Source organism: Protopterus annectens, chromosome 3.part0 (assembly GCF_019279795.1).
Source record: "Protopterus annectens isolate FY-2018-M chromosome 3.part0, PAN1.0, whole genome shotgun sequence".
NCBI classification, from domain to species: Eukaryota; Metazoa; Chordata; order Ceratodontiformes; family Protopteridae; genus Protopterus; species Protopterus annectens.
In genome coordinates, this window is record NC_056731.1 from 461,596,046 (window position 1) to 461,617,880 (window position 21,835).

Consider the following 21,835-nt stretch of genomic DNA (forward strand, 5'->3'; position numbering starts at 1 on the left):
CTTTCCCCCTCATCCCGAAGCTAATTCAGAAGGCTACCGTTTTGGGTTGCAAAATGATCCTCATTGCTCCTTACTGGCCTCGACAAATATGGTTCCCGTTCCTGCATCGTTATCTTCTCGAGCAGCCTTGGACTCTGGACCTAATTCCAGACCTCCTGATTAATCAGTCGGGCGGGCTGCACCAAACCCTGCTCTCTCTCCAGCTCACGGCTTGGTTGCTCCACTTTCAACCTTAGCCAGGCTCCCAGATATCTTCCCCTCTGTGCGCAAAATCCTTTTGTCATCACACAAGTCTATGACCAGAAAAACTTACGCTAGTAAGTGGAAATGTTTTTCTTCCTGGGCAGAGGCAAAAAGTATAGACCCCTTTTCAGCCCCCGTACACTACGTTGTGGAATTTCTCGCGGAGCTGTTCCATGCTGGGTCCGCTTCCGCTACAATTAGAGTTCAGTTAGCTGCAATTTCAAATTTTCACATTGGCCTGTCTGAAAACAATATCATGTCCCATAAGCTGTGTAAAGCCTTTCTCAAAGGAACCACTCTGCTCAGGCCCCCAGTGAGAGATCCTCCACCACTGTGGGATCTAAATTTGATTTTAGCTTCGCTAATTTTGCCCCCTTTCGAACCTGCAGCTTCTTGTTCACTGAAGTTCTTATCCTGGAAAACCCTTTTTCTGGTAGCTATTACTTCATCCAGAAGAGTTTCGGAACTACAGGCTCTTTCTATCTGTCCCCCATACCTCGTGTTCCACAATGACAGGGTTGCTCTTAGGACTAATCCTTCCTTCCTTCTTAAGGTCTCTTCAGAGAGTAACTTGAATCAGTCCATAGACCTTCCTGTGTTTTTCCCTAACCACTCCAACAGGGCGGAATATAAGTTGCATCAGTTAGATGTTCACAGGCAGCTACGCTTTTATTTACATAGAACCAAAGACATTAGAAAATCAGATCAACTTTTCCTGTCTTGTGCAGTAGGTAAACAAGGTCTTCCGGTCTCCAAGGTAACGTTATCCAGGTGGTTGCCTTCTATCATCACATTCATATACCAGCTCAGGAATAAGGAATTACCAGTCAAACCAAAAGGTCACTCCACCAGAGCTTTAGCTACTTCGGTGGCCTTTCAGGCTAGGTTGCCCATGGTTTATTTGTGCTGCGGCTACATGGGCCAACCCACATACTTTCATTTCGCATTACAAGTTGGATTTGGTTTCCAGGAGCAGAGCTGATTTTGGTTCCACTGTTCTGAAGAGTCGTTTCCGATGAGCCACCCAGGATTTTAGGTGCTAGGACGCTGTCCCAACCAGCAAGAATGAAGGCGAGATAGACAACTTAACATAAAGAAGTTATGTACCTACCAATAACGTTCCATGTTAGTTGTCTTCTTCTCGCCTTCTTTCTTGCGTCCCACCCTCCACCCCCCTATCCTAGTGGACCGAGAAGAGTTCTTCTTGACTTTTTCACTGGCTGAGTCTTCTCTGGCTATTCTTCTCTGACTAGTAGTCTCCCCAGTAGGATTTTTGCATTCTAGGTTAGGATTCCTTTATTATTATTGTGTCTGCAGTTAGATTTGCCAAATGAGATCTGGGTATCTAGTGCCAGGCATCATGGGATATAGGGGGGCCTCAAGCCAGTAAGCAGCTCTCAAGCTTTCGAAGATGGCCGAGTCGGAGCTGAGGATTGGCTCCGAACCCAACCAGCAAGAAAGAAGGCGAGAAGAAGACAACTAACAAGGAACCTTATGGTAGGTACATAACTTCTTTTTCTCATACATGAAAAAAATTCCTTTCTGTAATCTACATTTTAGTACTAATGCTTGCTAGAGGGGGCATAAGTAAGTTGTGGCATCTTCTTATACTTTTTAACAGCCCTTACTGTCAGTGCAACAGTACATAAGCGCACACACGTCTCCTGCTCTATGTACATTCTACGTTAAACATAATAAAAATAACAATAATAAAAAACGTAATGTGTAGCCTTTAAGATGTACATGTTTTTTTTTTCAGTATGCAGCAAGTAGAATTGTAGAACTCGTGGTATTTGTAAGTTTTAGTGACATCCCCACAATTTTATACTAATGTATTGGTTCTCAAAAACCTGTGCAAGTCAGCCTCCTTCAAACCAGAGAAGTCCTTAAGCTTCTTTTGGATATCCAAAGGGTATTTTGGGCTTTCCCATCAAAAAAGGTATATAGTCCACAGTAGAAAAGCAGAGCCACTCCTCTAACCCCTTAAAAAAGGGGGAAAAATCACGTACACACACACACATTTCTGAAATAACCAGTATTTAGATGAATATGTTCTTTTACTACTGATCTGCAGTCAAATTCACACATTGATAGAGTATTATCCGTTCATGTTTAGGCTGATTCTATTTAAAAATTATCAAACAAGTAACATTTAGGTGCCCGGCATTATTTAGACTTGCCTGAGTCCCTCATTAGACAGGTGAAGACTTCACTAGTGAGCCTTACCTCACTATTTGAGAAATGCTGCTCTCCAGCATACTATTCACCTAGTAATAACATCCATTAAATGCTTTTTTTTACATTTTGGCACTTTGGCGCTACAGCTATGATCGCAAATACAATACTGGAACTGACTGTGATACCCCACAATCGACAGATTGCATCTGGTATTAACATCATCCAGAGGGAACTTGGTAAACCGCTTCATTTGAACACAGTCACAGCATAGCAAAGCAAAAATAAATTTATCCAGCTAAGCAGATAAAACCATGCCTGCTCATTTATCCTCTGATAACCATATTTGCCGGATGTCACTTGAATCTGCTAACATGGATGCATACATGCTATACGCCCCCTTCCTTCAGCTGTAGTTCAATATTCGTCCTCCATCTTACTTCATTATCTAATTACTATCCCATTAATTGCTGTTTAGAATATTTGCAATTAGAAGCTTCTCTTAAATTTGTATCACTCTTTTCACATATCTTACCACGTCTAATTCATTCTGTAACGTATGGTAATGGCTACAACTGTGGGTCAAACAGACTTTACTGTAAGATAAAACTGCACACTAATTTGCCCAGTCACACATCACCCATCTAGCTGGCTTACAGATAGGACCCCCAGGAGCAACAAGGTGACATTTGTTCTTTGCTGTGTCATCATAAATGGTCTCCGTGTTTTATAGCAGCCAAATAAGTGCTAAAGTTTGTTTACAGTATCTCCAAAATGGCCATGACAAGACTGTCATTCTGCTGTGATTTTGTTTTCTAGTTCGCTTTCTTCATACAGTACATTGTATGGCCTCATGACATGACACAGCCTAGACAAAGTACAGTAAATGTTTTTTCTGAATTTAGCTGTAGTGACAGTGCTGTGAGTTATTAGCATATAGGTAGTTACTAAGCATGCATTAGTAAGCCTAGTCTAAATTTCCAAAAAGCACCATCTGCTGAAGTGAGTTGCGTAAGGTCACATGATAGGCGAATGAAGGCTTGTGATATTTCATACCTTGTTTTTCTACCATTAGTAACTTATTGTTCAGAGTTTCACTTTAGCTGTTTCATGTGTTTTTATAGCACATTACTAACTTCAGGAAGACCGTATAAAACTGTGCAGTCACTAACAGTCAATAAAACAAAAGAACTTTCGTAGTGTCCCTTGTTATACAAGCTGAAAAAAGTTCCATTGTGAAGCAACATGAAATCTGAGCAGGAAAGAAGATGATAGAGACCTTTATGTCCTCTGGCAGGGGAAATGGAAGTGAAAAATGTGAAACATACTGAAGGATTTCTGGCCACTAAACTTAGAGCTAGATGATACAGGGAGAAAGGGTAACTCTGGTCCAATGGTAATGACATCGAAGGGTGGACTTTTCCACTTAAACTTAATAAGTAATAGTTACTGGGAGGAAAAGAAGGTGGTAGTTGCGCTGAGCTGAACAGGAACTCCTTGTAGCGCCTATGTGGCGGTCCGTGAAATCCTTGAGTGCCGAAAGTAAAATAGAGGCTCTAGAAGCAGGTACAATCTCCAGTTCTTTGCAGAAAGAAAGGAAACAACTGCTGCTGGACCCTCTTTTTATTAGGAGAAAATAAAATAAATTTGGGTTAGGGGTGGAGGTGTTATGCAAGTGGTGACTTGGATTGCAAGAATCCGATTGGCTGCCACCACTTGCTTTATCAAGAACTTTTAAACTGGATTTTCTACAAGAACTTTAACATCACCTTAATGTAAAAACACTCTGAATCGTAACTATATAAGGTAAATTACACATTCAGTTACAATTTCAGCTTGTTTTACATTAAGGTGAACTACAAATCTACAGTACACTTTCTCTCACTTGTGGAAGGCACGGAGGGGTAACCGCTTGCAATTTCTATCTTCTCATGGCACCCTCTGGTTTAAGCACACAGGCGCCATGAGAAGGTACTCGTGGTTAATGAGTTAAGACATCCATTGGATAGGGATGATGCAAAGACTGCAGAAATCTGGCTTGTCACAGTCTCCTACATGACAGGAAGACCCAAGGATGAGTACTGCAACACTGATCTATTCGAACATCTGCAGTTAGGGTAAGTGGGACCCAAATCTACTTTTGCTGCTTGGAAGGATTTGTGTTCAGAGAAAACCATGTGGCAGGCACTACAGCTTTAGTTATATAGGCATAGATTTATTTATTTTACATTTGTTGACTGGGCTAGTCTAGCTGGATACATGTTCATTTTCAGTAGAGGCCCAGGGAGTTGAGCTCCAAACATAGTAAAAATTACAAAATACATTGTTTAAAACATGACTAAGTTCACAGGGAGATAGGCTCCAACATAGTAAAATTACAAGATACAACAGTTAAAATGAACTAAAGTTGAACTGCATAAAGGAAATAATAATGTTTGTTAAACAAGATAAAAATAGTGTCTAAGAGGAAGAATGGTAGCATAGAGTATTTGCATAGGTTTAAGTTACAAAGTGGCAGGTACACTTAAGGTTCAAATGTTGTCATTAGAAAGTCAGAGAAGGAGAAAAGTGAAAAAGATAGCAAAAGAAATACACAAGGGCTAAAAAAAAAGTTAGTTCTAGACTAATGCTGTAGAGGGGACATTGTCAATAAGAAAGGAGTATAACAGGAAGAGAAAATAAGGAGAAAAGTATGGTTCAGTCAGGTTTAGAACAGGGACAAAGCCAATGAGTTTTAGATGTTCTTTGAGGTGTTTCTTGAAGAGAGATCTAGATGAGAGAGATGTGAGTGTCGTAGGAAGCTTGTTCCAGATTTTGCCTACAATGTTAGTAAAATGTGAGTCCCCAGCTTTATTATTAGATTTGATACTGGAAATTAATAACTTATTTGCTGATCGAAGTCTTGCAAGATTTTTATATGGGGAGATCAGGCTGGAGAGAATTGGGGTATTGTTTGGGTGATTAAGAATTTTTTGTAAGATCACCAGTTGATTATACAGCAGATGGTTATGTAGTTCAGACCATCCGAGTTGTTTGAGGTTGTGACAGTTTTGGGTTCTAAAAGGGGTACCAGTGGCAAATCTTGCTATATTGTTATAACTTTGTTTCAAGCTTGCCTAGATTGTGTTTTGATAGATTGGTGTATATAGCGGAAGCATAGAATAGGGTAGAATGAGGTGAGTCTGGGCCATGGTGGTTCTGGCTAGAGGTTTGAGGTAGGGTTTGATTCTATACAGGGAGCCTAGTTTTTTATTGACAGTTTGTATAGTATTACTGATATGATCATCATAGCTGAGGTTATTATCTATAGTGATGCCCAGGAGATGTGTGGTAGTATCAGGGGAAATAGTAGTTCCATTGTTAGAGGTGATTGTGAAGTGGATCACTGGAGACTTTTGGGTGGGAGGAAAAAGCAACAATTTTGTTTTTTTGGGGTTTAGGAGGAGGCATTGGGCGGTAAACCAGTTTTCAACAATGTTGAATACTGTTTAAGTGCTTGAAGAGAGATTGATGATTTAGAAGTACAGATTTAAGTAGAGTCATTGGCAATATTGTATGCAGGTGGCTTGAGGAAAAATAGTATTGAGATCATTAATAAAAATGGAAAATAGAGGACCTAGGATAGAGCCTTGAGGGACTCCAGTGTTTACGGAGAGTGGTGTGGAGAGGTTGTTGTCTGTTTTCTAGATAGAATGTAAACCAAAGTATTGCTTGTGGGTCAAGAGATAGTGCTTTTAGTGCACTGATCAGTACATTGTGGTTAACCATGTCAAAGGCTTTTGATAAGTCAGTGAATAATGCGAAAGATAGAGAGTTGTTATTTCAATTCCTGTTTATGCAGTCAGTAAAAGTTAGGGCCGTAGTTGTACTATGAAAGGGCCTAAAGCCATGTTGGCAGTTGGCTAGTAAGTTATTGTGGAGCAGGTGTTGAAGTAGTTGATGGTGAATACATTTTTCCATTATTTTAGCTAGTGGGGAGAGTAAAGCAATTGGTCGGAAATTGGAGATATCAGTGGATGTGCCTCCTTTATGTAAGGGGATAATGTGGGATACTTTCCATATGGATGGGATGTTACCTTCTATGATTGTTAGGTTTATAAGGATGGATATGGGATAAGCTATTACTTTGGAAGCTATTTGAAGGTATTCTGCTGGCAGGCGGTCAGCAGAAGGGGTACATGGTTTGAGTTTTTGAAGGAGTTTGCAGATATAAGATGTTGGTACAGGTTGTATGAGGAAGGAGGGCACTGGACTGCATGTGTTTTGTAAGGGGCTGGGGGAGATGGGAGGTATTGTCTTTGCAAGGGCTTGAATAGTTTCAGTGAAGTAATTGTTGAAGGCATCAGCTATTTGCAAGGGAGTATTATGAGGAATTGAAGATGGGGCAGGAGTTTTGGTATGACCTGGATGGAGAAGTTTTAGTGCCTGACCAGAACCTTTGAGGGTTATTAGCATGAGATTGTTGAAGGTTGAAATAGTTTTTTTTTGTCTAAGATAATGTCCTTTTTGGTTGCATTTCTTAGCTGTTTAAACAATAGGTGGTCTGCAGAGCTCTTAGAGGCTCTCCATTTGGCCCATATTTTGTTTCGTTGGAACATTTTTTCCTTGGTTTGTTGTGTGAGCCATGGAGCTGTTTTGGTCCTAGGTCGGGAGGAGCGAAGGGGGGCATGGAGATCTAGGATTTGTAGGAATTTAGTATTAAAGTAGGAAACTGCTTCATCCAGATTGAGTTGCTTCAGAGGTGACCAGTTACAGGCTTTAAGTTCATTTTGAAAGTTTTCTGCTTGAAAGTGTTTTTTTTGATCGAAAGGTTATAAAAGAGTTATTGGTAGGACTATGAGTCTTTTGCTTTGTTATATAGGCTAGAACATGATCGCTAATGTCATCTGGAAGCGTTCCTGGTGTATAGGTTTCAGGATGACTATTTACAAGAATCCAGTCGAGGGTGGCTTCTTTGTTACTAGGTTTGAGGATTCTTGTGGGGGGTGTTTATTATTTGGGTGAAACCAAAAAGATTAATGTGGGTGTTGGGATTGGGGGAGCTACAGGTAGTCCAGTCAATGTTGAAATCACCCAGTACAATTGTTTCTTGAGGTAGCAGGGTGGAAAGGCTACTAAGAATGTTTTCAAGAGTGTTAATATTATTTCCGGGAGGAATGTAGGTACAAATTATATAAATAGATTTAGATTTGTTAAGTTGGAGTTTGATGGTAAGGGTTTCTGCATTGGTATTAGAGGGTAGTAGCACATTATAGGATGAAACTTGAAGTTCAGATTTATACAAGATGGCTACCCCTCCACCCTTTTTGGAAGTGCGGTCACATCTAAGTATGTTGTATCCAGGTGGGGTTATTTCTAGGTCATGAGTAGAGGGTTTTAACCAAGTTTCTGTAAGGCAAAGGATTTCAAATGCATGCACTTGCAAAAGGGCATGCGATTGGCTCAGTTTGTTGTTAATGCTACGGATATTGAGTTGAACTATTCTGAGAGAGTTACCTAATTGTATGGAGGTAGAAACACCATTAGGAGTTTGTTTTTGTGGCTTAATACAAATTTGTGAATTTGGGCCAGGATTAGGATGAATATCTCCATGTAATAGAAGATTAAAGGGATGTTTAAGTCAAGTGTTTATGCTTTTAAAGTATTTGGGTAAGTTTATCTTGCAGGAGAAGTAAGTAACATGGGAAGATCTATGAAACTTTGGGTGTAGGTAAACTGAAGTAGAGGTTATATTGCTATGGGAGAGGGAGCTACTATGTGTGATTGGTAGAGTTTGTTTGTGGGGAGGTTCATTATTAAGTAGAGAGAAGTGTACGTAGAAGGTTAGGGTATAGGGTAAAGTTATGAATATTAATGAAGAAGTAATAAGAAGGTAGTTTTTGAGTTGAGTTGTGTAGGAAGGTCATTTGAAATAGTAGGGTTGCGAGGTAATATAAAATGTTAGATAAAGTTGATGTATGAGCTAAGGTTTCTTTGAATAGGGTAGAGATGATTAAGGAGAGAGTTAGCTAAGGAAGGGGTTTGATAGGTAGTAGTCTAAGATGATACAGATTCCAAACAGCGTGTCTGAAGATTTCTACATCATTTTGACACAGCTAGATGTAGCCGTTTAATTATTTAAGTATGCGTTCTATTTAGCTGGTGGTGTTTCCTGGTAGCCGCTGCTTAGCTAATCCCAAAATATTTTGTTTCGAATGTGAGATTAGCGGATTCAGACTTTTTAAATCTGTTAATTTGAAACGTTTTGAATTACTTCTCTTACAGTGCAAGTGTCAAAATGATGTAGAAATCTTCAGACACGCTGTTTGGAAAAAGGACTGAAGTTTGTGTGAGTGGATAAAGACTCTCACCACCGATCTAATTTTAATACAAATAATTTACAGTCGAGTTCCAGAACTGATTTCAGCTTGTGTTTGAATCAGAATTAAAAAGTAAATAGCTTTATCTGCAACTCTTAGTTTTATTCCACGTTGATTCACCCTTGTATAGCATGTCCATTATGTCAGACCTGAAAAGTATATTTTGTCTACTTATTGAATCATTACTGTTGTACAAGGAACTTCTGAGTGACACCAACCATCTGTTTTCCTGTGATGCTGCATTTCATATTATCCTAACTTGAAGTGTCTTTTCCATTACTTGAATTGCAGAAACTTGATGTATCCCTAGCATTCTTGGTTGTAAGGTAACAGGACTCTGCATTTGGTTTATTTTTAGATGTTTGATTGGATCACTCATAACAAGGGTCTGTTTTTGAACAGTTACACTGAGATTGGGATCAGTCATTCTCATGCCATGGATCTTCAGATGCAGCACAATCACTTTGCAATGAACTGTATGGTAAGTGATCAGTTATGGCAGAGGATCTAATTTTAATTACAGAATTGTTTGGAACATGTAAGCAGTTCTGTTTTTAGTTTGAACAGTGTTTTAAAATGTGCAGAATGAGTGCATTATTGGGCTTGAATGTTAATTTTATTACTTATTTTTCTCTGCATATATTTATTCTTAGAGTAAATCTTAATTGGTTTAGATTCAGGTCACTGGTATTTTCACATGTCCACAAATGACAAGCAGTGGCACCTTCTGTTTGAGGTATTGTCTGACTTGGCGCTTTCTGGCAATTTGATACACAGGTATAAAAATATGTGCTACTAGATCTAACCTGTGCTCCACACTGCTGCATTTGATCCTCATGTGCTCCATTTGTATGCTGTTTGACTTTGAGCAAGTCACATAACCGCATATTGTTCCCCGGTTCACACTGAAAAAGGGGCTACATGCCAGTGGATCCTACCGAGTTGACCAGTAGGTTTATTTACTTGTTGCATATTTTCTTCAGTTCTTAACACAATTTTTGAGTGTTGCACATCTAACATATGTTAAAAGAAACTTTTTAAGCATAGTTCAGTGTTTTCCATTGTTTTGAGTGCTGATTCTTTGACAGCTTTTATGCACAAAAAAAAACTTAACATTTTAACTGATACAATGTGTCCTTTCTTTGGAGTAGCAATAAATGTTTCCTTTCTTCATGGTAGCAATAAATTATAAACCACTGTCATCTTCTCAACAACAGTAATATTTTTATGTGCTTTTCTGTTAATTTCTGGTAAAATACTTAACATAAAAGTGAAATAAATGGAGATTAAGACAGTGCTTAAAAAGGTTTTGCTCAACGTATCACATCTGGATAGTTCCCGAAAGCTTTAAGATGCACATCATCCTGCATCCTTCTAATGCAAGACTCTACACAAGGAGTACATGGTGTCACCCATCAATTTGTAGAACCAGTTGAGTGAGTGACTAGAAATGTTGGTCCTTTTTTTCTCTATTCGATCGAATGACATGGATGCTCTAAGGGTTGCCAGAACCAAACTGAGCAAAGGTGTTAAGGATGCGAAGACAACCTATGGCAGGAAGATCCATGACCACTTCAGCAACCAGAGAGATACCAGAAGACTGTGGAAGGGCATACAAACCATCACTGACTTCAAACCTGTGTCAGCCTCATGTGATGATAGCATTGAATTTTTGAACCAACTGAACATCTTCAGCAGGTTTGATGCAGATAACAAAACTGTGGCAAATAAACTTCTTGTTGATAAGGATGAAGCAGTGCTGAGCCTGAACACAACTAATGCCATCAGAACCTTGAAACAGGTCAAGCTGATGAAAGCAGCTGACCCAGATAACGTCATGGGTAGGGTACTATGAAAATGTGTGAAAGATCTGGCACCAGTAGCCACGGACATCTTTAGTATTTCTCTACAACTAGGCAGTGAACTAAAATGCTTCAGGGAAATGACCATTCCCTTCCCCAAGAAACCACAACTCTAAATGACTACCAACCAGTGGCTTTAACCTCAAAAGTGATGAAATGCTTTCAGAGGCTGGTTAAAGATCACATAACCTCAAGCATACCAGATACTCTGGACACTTTGCAGTTTACGTACAGGATGAACCATAGTACAGTGGATGCCATCTCCCTAGCAGTTGACAAAACCTTGACACACTTGGAAGGCAAGAATTGCTATACAAGACTACTAGTCATAGACTTCAGTTTTGCTTTCAGTACAGTCATCCCTCAGAATCTGATAATGAAACTACTGCAGTTGGGCATCAAATCCCACTTATGTAATTGGATTCTACGTTTCCTCACAGAAAAGCCTCAAAGAATTTGTGTGGGCGACAACAGTTCCGAAAGTATAACCTTGAATACAGGAGTACTACAGGGGTGTGTCTTAAATATTTTCCTTTTCACCTTGCTGACATATGATTGTGTGACGAGACATAAGTCCAATAAAGTCGTCAAATTCACGGATGACACAATGGTCATAGGTCTGGTCAGAGATGGACAAGCGACTACAGGAACAATATTGCACATCTGTTGGGTTGGTGTGACAACAACTTGGCTCTGAATGTCAGCAAGACTAAGGAACTAATTGTGGATTTCAGAAGGTCTCAAGAACCGCACCATCCTCTAGAAATGAAAGGGATGACAGTGGAAGTGATCAAAAATACGTTTCTAGGACTACATATCACTGAGGATCTGTCCTGGTCAGTCCATGTATCTTACACGGAAAAAAGCTAAGCAACGCTTGCACTTTCTTAAACTGAGGAAGGCAAAACTATCCAAGACCATCCTCCCAATTTTTTTACAGGGGTACCATCGAAAGCATCCTTATCAGTAACATCACTGTCTGGTATGGGGGCTGCAGCATATCTGATTGTAAGGCTCTTAGGTGAGTTGTAAGGGCAGCAGAGAAAATCATTGTTTCCTTTCTTGCACCTCTGAAAGACCTACATGAATCATGCTGCATCAGTAGAGCCCGGAAGATATCCAATGATCCTTCGCATCCTATATATGGTATATTCTCCCGCCTCTCCTCAGGTAGGAGATACAGAAGTATGCTTTGTAGGACTTCTAGACTTGAGTTTCTTTCCTGTCTCCATCAGACTACTGAACTTTTGTGAAAAATGAGATAGGAGACTGTCAGTGCATTCTTCTCCTACCACAAAGTTGTGCTATTTATCTGACTGTACAGATCCTTGCGTATCCAGGCTTTGTTATACTATCAGTATTGAGCTTTTTCATGTGCATTAACTAACTGATGTGCATATATAATGTTCGTTCACACCTTACCAGAGGACTCAAGTGCAATATAAATCATACTGTGTAATGTTCATGCTAACCATTCCTTGTGCTGCTTAGTTCTTATGTTATAGTAGTCATGCACATGTTACTCAATTCTGTTTATATGTAAAGTGTGTCTAGTCATTATTTTATTCTATTTTTATTTTTTTATTATGTTTTATTTTTCTTTGTATGTATGTTTTTGCAGTGGGAACATAGCATCTCAGTTTCGTTCAGCTGTACTGTGGTGTAGTTCTGAGTGACAATTTTTTTTTTTTTTTTTTTTTTACCTTGACTCAGTGCAGTGTTAGTTTTAAAACAGCATGTTCTTTAACCGACAGTTGTAATGAGGAATCCACCAGTAGTGTATGCAGTCCTCCTGCATGATGCGTTATTGATCTCTTCTTATGGCCAGTGTTTTTCCCTCATTCCATTTGACCACCCTTTCGTCTATGCAAACTTGTCCCAGTGTCAGTAGTTGCAACATTTTCTTATGTATGGCTCATTACTTTCTAGAATCTGCCTCCTGTCTATTCTGTAATCTATGCATCAACAGCAGTTGTAATATCTAAACTATAATTCTAACAAAACATCATCCTCCTCTTACCCTTTCTAATTTTTTCCTATTGTACCTCCTCCTGGAGTGACCCTTTACATCCATTTTGTGCTGGTTTCTTTCTATTCTCATACCTTTCTTACTGCCCCTATTGAAAGACTTTCCACTTTTCTTCTTGCTTTCTAATTATTGGCTGCCAAATATTTGATCCACTTTTTCATTTCTTTTTGTACCTGCTGCTTTCTCCTTTTTTTCTAGCAGATTGATCATTTGTCTTGCTTCCCCCTCTTTAGTGTGGATCCTGTTTTTTAAATTTTATTTCTTCCTGTTTCCCTGTCGACCTAATAGTACCATTTATGTATGTGCATTAGGAATTCTGCTCTCATACTGTAGCAGAATTTTTTTTCCCCCCTATCTTTGGGTATATTTCCCTTGTCTGTTGCATTTGTCCTTTAAATTCATCTAGCTTCCCGTATTCCCTTAAAATACATGACTGTATACCTTTTTCTCTCTCACATTCTGACATTTGCAACACATTTATTCTTCACCGATGAGGTGCATGGCAGAGAGGTGGCTAAGGCGTATGAAGAGTTGTATAAAAGGTTGGACACTAAGGAGGGAGAAAAGGACCTGTACCAATTGGCTAGACAGAGGGACCGAGATAGTAAAGATGTGCAGCAGGTAAAGGTGATGGTGGAAAATGATGGAAATGTACTCACAAGTGAGGAGTGTGTTGAGCAGATGGAAAGAGTACTTTGAGGGGTTGATGAATGAAGAGAATGAGAGGGAGAGAAGGTTGGATGATGTGTGGATAGTGAATCATGAAGTGCAGTGGATTAGCAAGGAGGAAGTAAGGGTTGCTATGAAGAGGATGAACGGAAAGGCTGTTGGTCCAGATGACATACCTGTGGAAGCATGGAGATGTTAAGGAGAAGTGGCAATGGAGTTTTTAACTAGATTGTTTAATGAAATCTTGGAAAGTGAGAGGATGCCTGAGGAATGCAGAAAGTGTTTTGGTGCCGATTTTTAAGAATAAGGGTGATGTGCAGAGCTGTAGTAACTACAGAGGGATTAAACTGATCAGTCACAGCATGAAGTTATGGGAAAGAGTAGTGGAAGCTAGGTTAAGAAGGGAGGTGATGATTAGTGATCAGCAGTATGGTTTCATGCCAGGAAATAGTACTACAGATGCGATGTTTGCTCTGAGAGTGTTGATGGCGAAGTACAGAGAAGGTCCGAAGGAGTTGCATTGTGTCTGTGTGGATTTAGAGAAAGCATATGACAGGGTGCCTAGAGAGGAGTTGTGGTATTGTATGGGGAAGTCGGGAGTGTCAGAGAAGTATGTAAGAATGGTGCAGGATATGTACGAGAGTAGTGTGACCGCGGTGAGGTCTGCGGTGGGAGTGACTGATGCATTTAAGGTAGAGGTGGGATTACTTCAACGTTCAGCTCTGAGCCCTTTCTTATTTGCAATGGTGATGGACAGGTTGACAGACGAGATCAGACAGGAGTCCCCCTGAACTATGATGATTGCAGATGACATTGTGATCTGTAGGGAACAGGTGGAGGAGACCCTGGATAGGTGGAGATATGCTCTAGAGAGAAGAGGAATGAAGGTCAGCAGGATTAAGACAGAATGTGTGTGTGAATGAGAGGGGAGGATAGAGGAAATGGTGAGGATGCAAGGAGTAGAGATGAAAGTGGATGAGTTTAAGTACTTGTGATTAACAGTTCAGAGTAATGGTGAGTGTGGAAGAGAGGTGAAGAAGAGAGTGCAGACAGGATGGAGTGGGTGGAGAAGTGTCAGGAGTGATTTGTGACAGACTAGTACCAGTAAGAGTGAAAGGGAAGGTCTACAAGAGGGTAATGATACCAGCTATGATATACGGGTTGGAGACAGTGGCATTGACAAAAAGGCAGGAGTCGGAGCTTGACGTGGCAGAGTTGAAGATGTTAAGATTTGCACTGGGTGTGACAAGGATGGACAGGATTAGGAATAAGTATATTAGAGGATCAGCCCATATTGGAAGGTTTGGAGACAAAGCTAGAGAGGCAAGATTGCGTTGGTTTGGACATGTGCTGAGGAGGGATGCAGAGTATATTGGGGGAAAAAGATGCTAAGGATGAAGCTGCCAGGTAACAGGAAAAGAGGAAGGCCTAAGATAAGGTTTATGGATGTGGTGAGAGAGGACATGCAGGTGGTTGGTGTGACAGAGCAAGATGCAGAGGACAGAAAGAAATGCAAACAGTTGATCTGCTGTGGGGACCCCTAACGGTAGCAGAAAGAAGAATATCTTTACCAATTTTACTGATGTGTAAAAATCCTTTGAGACCTTTCCATGCAATCATTTTAAATCTTTTAGACCTTAGACACATGTATTGGTAGAATCAAAATATTGTCCCCTTCTTTCTTTTTTGTGTTTTGTAGGTACTTCCCAACCCTTTCCTTTTCTCCTGTCCTTCCTTCTCCATTTAACCATCTTGTCCTGATTTCCAATAACTCCTTTGGATATTCTTTGTTACACTGTTGCAGTCATTACATTTGGGTTATCCCTGCCAGGGTAGCCCTCAATTGGCCTGAATACCAGAGACTTAATATTTCTGCGTCGGTTGCTGTCGCTTGAAGACTGACTTCAGGTAGTCAGTAGTATAAAGTAGGCAGCCGACGCCATTACCCCAGTCTTCTTCGCTGTGGAGCCCGAAAATTGAAGCAGTTCACATGAGTGCCGGTCGGCCCGTACCTGAATTTCATCTACCGAATTGAAGCTGAAGTCTTCTAAAACTAAGTACCCCGTTGAGGATGCTTTTTTCTTGCACTAACTGATGTCAGAAAAAGTTAATTGTCTCGCCTGTGGAAAACAAATACCACACAGAGACTTCCAGTCTTACTGCGCCACTTGTTTAGGCCCAGACCACAATGTCCCTCGTTGTCGCTTCTGTGCTTTGTTCAACATCTGAACTGTCCGTTGTTGGGTCCTTATTGTAGGCAGATATTTTCGCTTAGTCATCGAACTCCAGTATGGCTACAGTAAGCCATCCGACAGCAGATCTTCTGAAAAAACGTAAAGATAAAGAGAGAGAGAGACCACACAGGTCCAAACTTGACAACGACGTTTCCGTTAAGCTATTAGTCAGTTCTCCGGTACTCAGTGAAGCCCTTTTGCAGCCCCTGATGCCCACTTCTGTTTAGCAGGTCACTACTGAGACCCTTTCGGAGTCAGGTATGTCGCAAAATTCTTCTTTGATTAAGGATCTTGCGGTAGTCCCAATCTTGGATGGGTCCGGAGCTACTGAGCAGGCACTAGCTTCCAAGGAAGTCCTTTGCACTACGGAATCTCGACAGAAACCGATGTGGTCTTTTGCAGACTACTGTTCTTTCTAAAACTACCGAGTTTATTAGGCCCAGGGTATGAACCACACCCATGAAACTGATCCACTCTCAGGCACCTGCTACCTTGTGTCTGTCTCGAATGCTTAAAATGGCGGAAGACCTTATCATGCTAATCATGGAAGCCAGGCTACCCCCTCCAAAAGGAAAATAGATCTTTCCCCAGTAGTTTTGTCTACAGATGAATATGATGCATCCGAATATGAAGACATGCAATCCCTCTCCACTTGTAGAGGATTCCATTCCTTCAGCCTCTCCCGCAGAAGATTTTTTCTTTGGGGAAACCCTGCGTTCCTTAAGGGAGTATTTCCAGTGGGAGAGTCAGGACAACCCTCAGTCTAAAAAGAGACTCAGGGAATTCCTAGATATTCCACAACACAGACCTGTAGCCATCCCCCCAGTTCTGCATGTTGTGGAGGATGTTTTCCTTGAATCCAGCTTGAATCCTGATGTCTTTCCTCCTGCTCCCAGAAAGCCAGACAGATACTACGTCCCTGACTCACACAAATATCTTTTTAGAAATCCTACAGCTGACCCTGAGGTCATTTCTCAAGGGCCAAAAGGGACTAAAGCAACCTCGGCTAGGAATCCCACCCCCTCAGACAGGGATTCCCGAGCATTGGACAGATGGGTAAAAAAGTATACACCTCAGCTACTCTTGCTGTCAGGGCACTAAATTGTCAATTCCATATGCTGACATATCAGCAACATACCCTGGAACTCCTAAAACAAAAAATGTCTCCCTTTCCTGTTTGGGCGGAATCTAAAGGTTTACAAGAGTTAATGCATTCTGAAAGTCAAGTAACTAAACACACTTGCACTGTGGTATTGATGGCCTAGAAGCTTCTTGCAGGACAGCAGTCACTGGCTCTGTAATTCGAAGGCATGCATGGCTTAAAGAACAGCCTCTGTCAGACCATGTCAAACCTAAATTGTTGGATACCCCCTTGCACAAAGATAACTTATTTGGCACTAAGGCAGAAGAGGTCTTAAAGATGGAAGAAAAGCAAAATCTATGCAAACTGTTAAGGATTTCTTGCAGATCCAGCCCCCCTAGGTTCAGCAGGCATTGTCCTTCTAAACACTGGTCCTTTCCTGCTCCCAGTAAACAGGCTCAGCAGAGGCCCTAGGGAAGCAGACCCCCAGGCAGTAGACCCAGGGAATGCAGAGATCTAAGCAGTGGACTACCTCCACTTTAAAACCTGGCAGTTATAAACTACCTCCTTATGGTAACCACACACAATGACTCGCCTTCTCCACCCCCTCTCAATTCACTCAAGCACCTGGATCACCATTACCAAGGACCAATGGGTTCTGAAAATCATGTCTCAGGGATACAAATATTCTTTCCATACCCTTCCAACCTCAAAAGGGTTCCCAAATCTACCACCAAATCAGTGGGCAGAGGCTCAAAAGCAAATGCTTTCCTTGCTCTCTCAGGGCAGTAGAGCACGTTCTTACAGAACAGATAGGCCAAGGTTTCTACACCAGACTATTTCTGTTGCCCAGAAAAGAGGGCACCTGGCACCCTGTCCTCTATCCATTTTAAACATTTTCTTCTTGGTGATCCCGAAATTCAAAATGCTCACTCTCCAGCTGCTGCTACCCATGCTCTCCAAGGACGCTTAGCTAGCCACCCTAGATCTAAAAGAGGCCTACCTCCACATTCCTATTCCTATATATATATATATATATATATATATATTTCCGCACTTTCGATTATTCAGTCTCGAAATACTGAAATTTGACATTTCAGTATTTATATACACAGACACATACACACATATATGTATACACGTGTGTGGGTGTGTGTATATATATATATATATATATATATATATATATATATATATATATATATATATATACACACACACACATATATATATATATATATATATATATATATATATACATTTATATATGTGTGTGTGTATATATATATATATATATATATATATATATATATATACACACACACACATACACACACACACACACACACACACACACACACACACACACACACACACACACACACACACACACACACACACACACACAGGAGAGAGAGAGAGGTCTAGTGACTTCACTGTTATCCAGCCAAAAACCCAAGTATTTAATCTGCTTTTTTCATATAGGTTCATAGGTTGGTACTAGGCTATCGGCCCTAGGACCTATACAAGCCTAGCCATAATAATTCCCTGACTATTTCTTCCCACAGTATTTACTTTCCTGGACCCCTCTCTAGCAAGGCGACTGACCTGTTCCATGGGGTGAATTTCTCATCTCCCATCCAATCAAGGTTCTTTTTGAAGAGGGCCAAAGAGGGGCTCTGCTAGACATGTATGGGCAGTCTTTTCCAGAGTCTGGCGAGTATCTGGGTCAGGAATCTGTCCCTCCAGCCTGTTTTGTTCGTTTTGATGACGAGGTTTAGATCCCTGGTGCTTGCATCTGAGAGATTGGGATTTTTTTTAAGTGTAGCATGCCCAACAGCTCTGGGTTTGACATGGCCTTGTATGTTAAGCAGAGATCGCCTCTGAGTAGATGATATGCAACAAATTATAGGTGGCATTTGTTTAGACGGTCAGTATAGGGCATCTGATTTAGGCCTGTGATTCTTTTAGTGAGGTATTTCTATGGCCTTTCCAGTTGTTGCAGATGTCTTGAGAGGTACATACCAAACGGGGAGTTGTATTCTATAATGGGTCTAATTAGGGAAGAGTACAGTTGGACAATGACCTCCTTTTTTCTGGATGAAAAGCTCTTAGTGATGTGTGCCACATAGAAGGATTTCCTGACTGTTGTGGCGATGTAGGTATCGAAGATGTTGACCACTGTCCACCTCTGTCCCAAAGTCTGTTAACGCTTAGTGTACTGCCACCTATGTGGTAATTCACGGGTACATGTTTTTTCCCAAAGGGGTTAACTACACATTTCTTGGCATTGGTTCTAATTGCATATCGAAGGATAGATTTAATTTTGGAAGATAACCTATTGCAGGGTAGAATTAACGAACAACTGTACAATTTTTTCAGAGTTGATAAACCTTATATAGCCGGTATTTTTGGGATACCAAAAATTCATAAAGATGTGGAAGATCCTCCTTTGATACCAGTGGTTAGTTCCAAGGGTTCTAAGACACAACCCCTGGGTTATTTTGTGGATAAAAAACTGAAACCTTTTTATGCCCTGTACTTGCATATTTTGATAGACTCCTGGGACTTCTTAACCAAGATTAGTATGTTGGACTTTAATGATAAATACAAATTTTGTGACAATAGATGTCAAGGACTTATTTTCGGTAATTCAGCAAACATTGGGTCTATCTTGGTTTGAGGAAATGTTAGTGGAATTTATCTTGTTGAATGCCAATGATTTCCATATAGTTTTGGAAAATATGGAATTGGTACTTACTAATAATTATATATATCATCAAGGAGAATATTACCAGGTGGATGGTGTGGCTATGGGGGCAGTTTGTGCCCCCATATATGCCAACATTGTAATGTTATATTGGGAAACTAGTTTTGTTTTCAACAGTAATTTTATGACATACATTAAAAAGTATTGTAGATACCTGAATGATATTTTTGTTTTGTGGCAAGGACCGACAGGTGTTAGCTTGGAATTTATGAATTACATTAATTATTCTACCACTTTTCTTTCTTTTACGCATGAGGTTGGGGACCAGGAAGTGAATTATTTGGATGTCAATATTAAAAAAGATTTACCCAACCAAAGATATGCATCATGTATTTATAGGAAGAATTGTTTTTCTGATACCTACCTACACCACAAAAGTAGTCATCACAATATTCAGAAGAAAAATCTTTTAAAAGGGCAGATGGTTAGAGCTGCCCATATGACATCTGTAAGATTGGATTTGGAGAAGTAATTGGAATGTATAGTTGGGTTGTTCTATAATGGGGGTTATCCCATAGAGATGATTAATAGTATCAAGAATGAAATTTTATTGGTATGGGGGACAAAATTTAAATCGCTTTTTTACAATGGAGATGATACATTGAACACCACCACCTTAGTAAAGAGAGATGACAACATACTGTACATGGTATTAACATTCAAAGAAGATGCATGACATTTTGATGAAATACTGGGATCTGTTTAGGAAAATGCCAAATAAGTTTGAAGTTTTTAACCAGCCCCTAAATTTGGTTATAAGAAAAATAACATAAAAGAATTATTTGAGAAAGAGGTTCGGGGTGAAGTTACAGGCAAGACAGGTACTTTAAATTTGGGCATTGCAATTAATGTATTTTTGTAGCCAATAAAGAAGAATTGGTTATACCAGTACCACAATACAGATGTGTGAATGAACTATATAATTGTCTGACCAAAGGGGTGGTTTACATAGCTTATTGTCTGGTATGTTGGGGATCTACATAGGCAAGACAGAATGCAGTTTAAAACAACGTATCTATGAGCACATGTATGAAATCAGTAAGAAGAAAGAAATGCACTGTATATACATGCTTTAAACTGTGCCAACACTGACTTTGTTTTGGTTATTGGAAAAAGCTCAAATTACAGAAAGAGGGGCTGACTGGCAGAATAGGCTTGAGTATAAAGAATTGATGTGGCAGTTGAGGCTTGATGCATGTTTTTTTCCTGGTCTGAATGACCATGTTAATTTAACATCAGCATTGAAACTAAAAGTCTTCTGCTAGTAGTTGATAAAGTCCTATGATGGAAAAATGATTATGAGGAAGCATTATTGCATTTTGTAGATTTATTTACACATGTGATATATATATATATATATATATATATATATATATATATTTTTTTATATATATATATTTGTATCAATTATACAAGCAACTGTTTACATTTGCGATTTCATTTATGTACATACAATTTTTTTATATACAGGCTTTTTTATATAAAGTGTTAATTTTTTTTAACATAAGCATTCATATATTAGCTTTTTATATATAATTTATATGTAATTCTTATGGATTACTTGTGTGGAATTAAATGTATTTAAAGAATTTATTGGTGTTCATCCAATTATAATGAGAGGTAAACTATTTAAATGACGAAGGGATGTGATGCAAACAGATTCTGATGAAGTTTCTTGTTTGGAAAAGAAAGCGCTTAATTGGTGTGTTTGTTTAATAAAAGACTCGTTATTTAATAGTCTGGATCCAGTGGATTTACTTGGGATATTTTATCCTGTTTGTGGCTGCCTTCATTGACTGTTTTGTGTGACCAGAACTTTTTATTTTGGTTTGTGGTGTTTTTGGTTCGGTTTCATCCCATGTTTACTGGTTTCTTGGCATTGAGCTTGAGCCCATGGCTCTGGCACCAAGCATCTGTTTCTGTAAGGCCCTTTTGTAGAATATCCACATCATTTGGGGATTTAATAATGGCTCCCAGTTTGCAGGCATCTGTGAAGTTTGTTAGCCAGAGTCCCTTAGTGTTGGCTTGTACTTCAGAGAAGTAGATGCCAAACAAGAGCGGTCCCAGGACTGAACCCTGAGGTACTCCACTTGTCTGGAGCTGGATTTAGTCTGCTGCTTTTACAGTGTGGGTTCTGTCAGAAAGTCAGTTGGCAATCCATCGAATGACGTAGGGATTAATGCCCAGCTTAGTAAGTTTATCTATGATTCCAGAGTGGGGGATGGTGTTGAAGGCCTTGTTGAGGTCCACATAGGCTGTGTGGACCACCTTTACCCTTGTCCACGGTTCTGGAGACTGATTCGAAGAAGTCAGTCAGGTTCAGGAGACAAGATCGTCCCTTTACGAACCCAAACTGCATGGGGTCCAGTGTTTGAAGGTTGCCAATGCCTTTGTTTATAAGTTCCTTGATAAT

General features: G+C 39.9%; 1 protein-coding gene across 1 annotated transcript in view; it reads left to right on the plus strand.

Annotated features, from left to right (window-relative positions):
• TRIO (trio Rho guanine nucleotide exchange factor) overlaps nt 1-21,835 on the plus strand; it is a 5,137,669-nt gene that overhangs the window by 629,498 nt on the left and 4,486,336 nt on the right. The window contains exon 6 of the mRNA XM_044065600.1: nt 9,136-9,258. Within this exon, the coding sequence (XP_043921535.1) occupies nt 9,136-9,258 (123 nt within the window). The remainder of the gene's footprint in view (nt 1-9,135; nt 9,259-21,835) is intronic.